This window comes from Schistocerca gregaria, chromosome 6, assembly GCF_023897955.1.
Source record: "Schistocerca gregaria isolate iqSchGreg1 chromosome 6, iqSchGreg1.2, whole genome shotgun sequence".
Classification (NCBI taxonomy): Eukaryota; Metazoa; Arthropoda; class Insecta; order Orthoptera; family Acrididae; genus Schistocerca; species Schistocerca gregaria.
The window spans coordinates 381,222,215-381,228,214 of NC_064925.1; the positions used below are offsets into that span (position 1 = coordinate 381,222,215).

General features: G+C 39.4%; 1 protein-coding gene across 1 annotated transcript in view; it reads left to right on the top strand.

Annotated features, from left to right (window-relative positions):
- The window catches only part of LOC126278091 (protein numb), a 213,394-nt gene extending 209,679 nt beyond the window's left edge, over positions 1-3,715 (top strand). The window contains 1 exon segment of the mRNA XM_049977934.1: positions 740-3,715. Coding sequence (XP_049833891.1) covers positions 740-1,007 — 268 coding nt within the window. The 3' untranslated portion in view covers positions 1,008-3,715.
- The last annotated feature ends 2,285 nt before the right edge of the window (positions 3,716-6,000 follow it).

Here is a 6,000-nt window from a genome sequence, read left to right on the forward strand (position 1 = left end):
GTACAGTTCAATACTGATTTTATAAACAATATGATTGAAGAGTAGTTTTTTGCGTTTTGGAATGTGTGATCAGCTGACAGTGGACATAGCCTGCAACGATTGCAAGTTTGAGCCCGCCATGTGGTGCTGTGACAGACAGTATCTTTGCCCCCTTCAGCAGGTTATGTAGGTAGGACACTTGGCCCTAGCAGCTACAAAAGTGTTAACATCTCCATTAGCAATGGAATGTTCCCAGTAGTTGTCAAGAATTGTGCAGTGTGTTATTAATATTTTTGCATAAGATTTAAGATACACACCTGCACAACATAGTGATACTCACCTTCAGACTTGATATTTAATTTTCATAGTTATATGAACAATTTAATAAGAATACTGCAGGAAAACTTGGATCAAAAGGGTTACTGGCATATTCTGTGTGTCCGTATGAATCTCTGACCATACCTCTGCAACTAGATTTCACAGACTTTACACCACAGTTTAGACAGATGACTATACTTGTCAGCTTCAGTAGTTTTCTCTTTAAAATGACTCTCTGCTATATATTTCCCAGGCACCATAAAACTAAAATCTGAATACAAATGGAAACTGAGGCTAAAAATTCTTTGAATATTCGTCATTTACATGTAATGAATTAAAAAAGAAAACATTCCAAAGTAGACTATGGCTTAAATGCATTCATTTGAAGCTTTTCAGTGTCAAGTGATTAGCATTTATTTGCATGCTCTGCTTCGTATTGCAGCAGGCAGCCAGTGGCACTGCCTGTGAAAGCTCCGGCCAGTGGTCTTCCACAACCAGATCAGTGGCTCGGTGCCGTAGTGGAAGCAGTGGCCCCATCGACACCTCCGCGGCGCGCTCCACCCCTCCAGCACCTGCGCGCCCACTCTCTGGGTTCGGCTGATGTCTTCTCTTCTGGCACACGTCGAGATCCATTTGATGCCGAATGGGCAGCTCCACCATCTGCGACACGGGAGCATCGAGCTACAAATCCGTTTGCTGTGCAGCTATAATTGTGGACATATTTTGCAGACTTCCCTGGTTGCTGCTTTGTGTGATAACTATTTTGGATGTTGCTACATAACCTTCCCCAGTCAAGTGACAGTCTGAGTTCAAAATTCAGTATATAGTTACAGGCATTGTACTAGAGGACATTTTATTAATATGACTCCCCCTCCACCATTTTCTGACCCTCCCCCCTTTTTTCCCTGAATGACAGATAACAAGAATACTATTATCTCCTTGGAAAAGCCTTAGATTTTATTTTATTTAATTCTTTCGTTATACTGTGTCAGGCAAGTGAAGAAAAAATGTGAAGAATTTTTTGTGTACTTTGTTGCTTTTTGTTTAACGTCATCTTATTTAATGCCCCACAATTTCATGTTATTGATGTTATAGTGTTCACTTTTGTGTTGTCATGCCCATGTACGCCTCACCCAGAAATCTCAGTTGATGGAATGCAGTTCATGATATATCTGTCTGTATTAGAGGTAAAATAGTTTTTATAGCTGACGCGGTGTACCATTGTCGTAACATAAAAGCACACTACTTTTTTCCTGTCTGTAAATCAGAATAACTTGGTTGAAGGTTCTCAAGTATGACTGTTATCAGAAATTCTGTAAGATGACAAACATTGTGATGTAGTATTTATTCCTTAAAAAGGCTGTGTTTTTTGCTTTGCAGTAGAATTCAGGGCCTGCTCTTAGTTTTATGGGAGATGTTCATTTGTCAGTGTTGTAATCATGCTTAGTATCCAGTTGACAGACTGAGGCAAGGTGTGGGGTTTCATACAGAGTGACTTCACAACTAGTTTATTTTCTTTTTTTTAGTTTTTCCATAGTTTGTGCATGGTAGTGTGTGAAGGTCAATGGGAGGGACAAAGTGCTCTTCAGAAAAATTTCAATATGGTGGTCTCAGTCACCCACTATGAAATAGTGACTGAAATATGTTTCTTCCATTAATGCCACTTAATTCCATGATGTATCAAGTGAAAAAGTTTGGGTAATTATTGACATTATGAATTTGTCCCATTTTTCAGTTGCTTGCTGTATGTTAATGAAAGAATGTTATCTGTGAGACTGGTAATAAGGATTTGAAACAGGGAGGACACAGTACTGTTACTTGAAGTACTATTCATGTTTCTGAAAGTTATTGACATGATATGTCAAATTGTTGCCAGTTTTTGCCTCCTGACCACTGCTGGTGCTGCTATTTTTTTCTGACTGAATTGTATGAAAGCTCTTAACTGGTGCTTATGGTACTGATTCTTCTGTTTAGAAGCCTGTTTTTCATATTGTATTGGTTGTGAGCCATGAAGCAACTCTGTTTTTTTATATTGATTCAAAGTCTCTAAACATGTACTTAAATGTTGTGAAAGAATATCTGGGAACATTTGTGTCGTGTGTGTGCGTGCGTGTGTGCGTGTGTGTGTGCGTGCGTGCTTGAAAGAGAGTGCAAATTTTGTTTATCTCTATATGAAAGGAATCAAGAACAGGTGATAAAAAGTATATGGTGTACTGCCAAATAGTACGTTTGCACATACTCATGTAAATTCTAGAAATACCTAATACGTAATCTAGATCTTCGGTTTTAACAACAAATATGTAAATAATCAGTGACGTTACAGTATTAAATGAACACATGAAATATGTGTAGTGAGAAACTTTCCTATTTATCAAACAATACTTCTATCTCACATTTTCTCACAATTGATACCACAAGTACACACACATTAGCTTAAACGGATGTGGTTTGCACGAAACAAGCACAAAATAGGTAACTGCTTTTGGAGTCAAATTTCTAATGTGCATGCAGAGAGAGTAGTGATTTTCCTGCTGTCACAAGATATGCTTGATTAATTCAATTCATTTGGTCTGTTATGTAGAATGCGCTTCTCTGCCTTGAAAGCCGTCACTCCTACTAAGGAGTTACCAGATTATGCTTTCCAGGTTGAACCTAGTTTTAGTTTCCCCATAAGTTTCTCCCAGTATTTCCTAATCTCTGAAGGCAATCACACAACAAGACAAGCAAATTTGATAACAAAAAATAATTGTGACAGTGGCAACAGACTGTTTAGTTCTTTCTTTTTTCTGTTTCTTTCATAAATCAATGCAAATGGAAGCTAAAAATGTGACCTAGCTATTTACTGAACCTTACAACTGTCATTAGATCAGTGGCATGTTCGATAAAATATTGCGAAATTGGAAACCACCTTTTTAAAAGACAGTTTTCAAAGGATTTCACAGTCTCAGCTAACTGAAGCTATATGTTGATGCTTAGAAATTACTCGTTGGTCTCTATTATGTAGTTTCTGAATGGAGAGCCAGAATAACTAGTGTATGCAGTGGAGAGGTCGAAGAGGGGGCAAATGCTGGCTATATTCCTTGAAATATTAAGCACAAAGAAAATTTTAACTTATTACAACTAGCTTGTAGACAATTTGTTGTGTTAAATATGACTCAGAGTTTAGAAATGTTTAATTGTACCATTCCCAGGAGGGTGTGATGAGGCACCAACCTGATTAATTATGTACTTAAATTGTACTTACCTGTTAGATATTCATCAGTATTTGGTGCAGAAGAGATATTTTTTGAATATTCCTGTGGTCGGTGGGACCAGCACTGGCTAAGGTGCGGCCTCGCAAGCCGCCCCAGCCCTGCTTCTTGTCGTTCGTTATATTTGTGCTCGCTAACATAGAAAATATATCATATTGCGAGGTAAACTGGTGTTGATTACATATATTTATCCTCTGTCCCTCACTTTCAGAGTTTTCTTACAGTGGAGAAGCAGCAGAGACGCAGCAGCAGTGTTGCCCTTGTCCCAGTTTAAGACTGGAAATGAAATCGGTGACAGCAGACTTGCCTGGTTTTTGGACAGAGAGGAAGAGGGCAGCAGGTTACGTATTGATGTCCGTGTAATATGTTTACAACTGCTGTGAATAGAATGAAGCAAAAATACAGTATACACTGACAGAAAAAATTGCAACATCAAAAAATAATTTATGCAGAGTAATGAAATTTTGTGAAGATGAACACGATTGTCTAGGTAACATATTTAAGTGTTTTAATATTGCAAGATCACAGGTTAATGTAAGCGTGAGAGAGACCATTGCAAATGTGAATGGTGATTGAGTGTCGACACTCTGTACAGCATTTGGGTTACAAAAGCAGTATGTGGGAGAGTTTTATCCAGTTGGAACCCCACAACTGGTATGCTGTTCATGAATTCCAGCACAAGAAGTCAAATCACCAGACTGACATACAAATTTGCTGTCAGGGTGTGTAGGACAACAATGAGAGCACTACTGTGTCATTCAAAATTGCACCACAGCTCCAGTTGTAGGTCCCATGTGTCTAGCATGCAGACAGTTTGCTTGCAGGCCCTCAACTGGGCTCTTCCTAACCAAGACACAGCCATCACTGGCACCAAGGCAGAACTATCTTTCATCAGAAAACACAACAGACCTCCATCCTGTCAGCCAATGTGCTCTCGCTTGACACCACTGAAGTTGCAAATGACGGGATTTGGGGTCAGTGTAGTGCATGCTCCATGGCACCTGGCTTAGAGCTGTCCTTGAAGTAACTAATTTGTAACAGTCTGTTGTGTCTGCTGCTCAAATTGCTGCTGCAGATGCAGTGTGCTGCACCATAGCCATACACCAAATGCAATAGTCTTTCTCAGTAGTGGCTGTCTGGAGCCTGGCCTTCTTGCCAGCAGTCACATACAGTGGTTACCTTCCTGCCAAGTATTTCTGCAATACAGCAGAAGGAATGTCCAGCTTCTCATAGCCCCTTTACACGACCTCATTCAAACTTGAAGTGTTGATAATGCCTTCTTTGTCACCTTAAACAAATTCTGACATCAGCTCACCCTGTCCAATCTCACAGGTAACTTAATGCTCACAACTGTTACAGCGTGCATTTAAAGCAAACATGATTTACATCCTCACATAGTGGCACAACTAGTGCTACTCTTACATGAGAGGTACGAAATCTGATTATACAACAGTCTTTCAGATGTAGAAACACACCTACCACCTTTTGTATATGTTGCACAACTGCTTTTTGTAGTTACGATATTTTTTTCCCCTGTCAGTGTAGTTCATCACACACCCTCCCCCCTTCTTTTACCCAAATCTTGCAGAGTCTGAAGATTCAGGAACATACTGACAAGATGGGGGAGAAAAGTGTAAGTTAAGACAAGTAATAATCGGGGTTACTATTAACAAGACAATCCTCCTGACAGGGGTAGTCATGGGGGATCAGGAACTATGTTGGTAAGTAGTTTCAGGTAACTATAATTTTTAAACAAAATGCAAGACTTGGTTATATGACCTGTGATTCAGGATCTCTGGGCAAAGCTAATCAGGTAGTGGTTATTAAGGGAATAGGGAATAGTTTGAATCATAATGTCAACTGTGCAACTGAGGATGACATTAGCACAGTGTTGGGAACACTAATGTAAAAACTGCAACTCTGTGTGAGCGATGTGGCAGCCCATGGATGAAGTGTAATGTCGGATGTGTAAATGCAAAGCTTTAGGAGTTTCTCAGCAGAGTGGCCTGATTACATCTGAGTGTGATTGAAGCATAACGCCTGAACGGTTACACCACAGACAGCGTTCACTGTGACACCAGGGAAAGGGGGGAGGGGGTGATAGCTTGAACAGCACAAAGGCTAACATTTGGACAATAACATATGGAAGTACTATCTCACTGGTAAATATCGATTATTTTACAACCACATAATTTCATTGTATGAAATTGTTTTTACCCAGAATACAAAGAGCATTAAAAAGAGTTGTGTTCTTTTGCTGAAAACTCAATTTATTGTTAGAGGCAGTGCAAGATTGACAATGAGTGAACAATAAAGTTACCCTTCAGTACCAATCTGAAACACTATCTGCACCAAAAGCTCTCCCTCTTTTTGTTGTTAGTGGCTACGTGATAGACCCCATGGAATTTCATGCCTTCTGAAGAACATTAATAAATAATATAAAATGATCAGT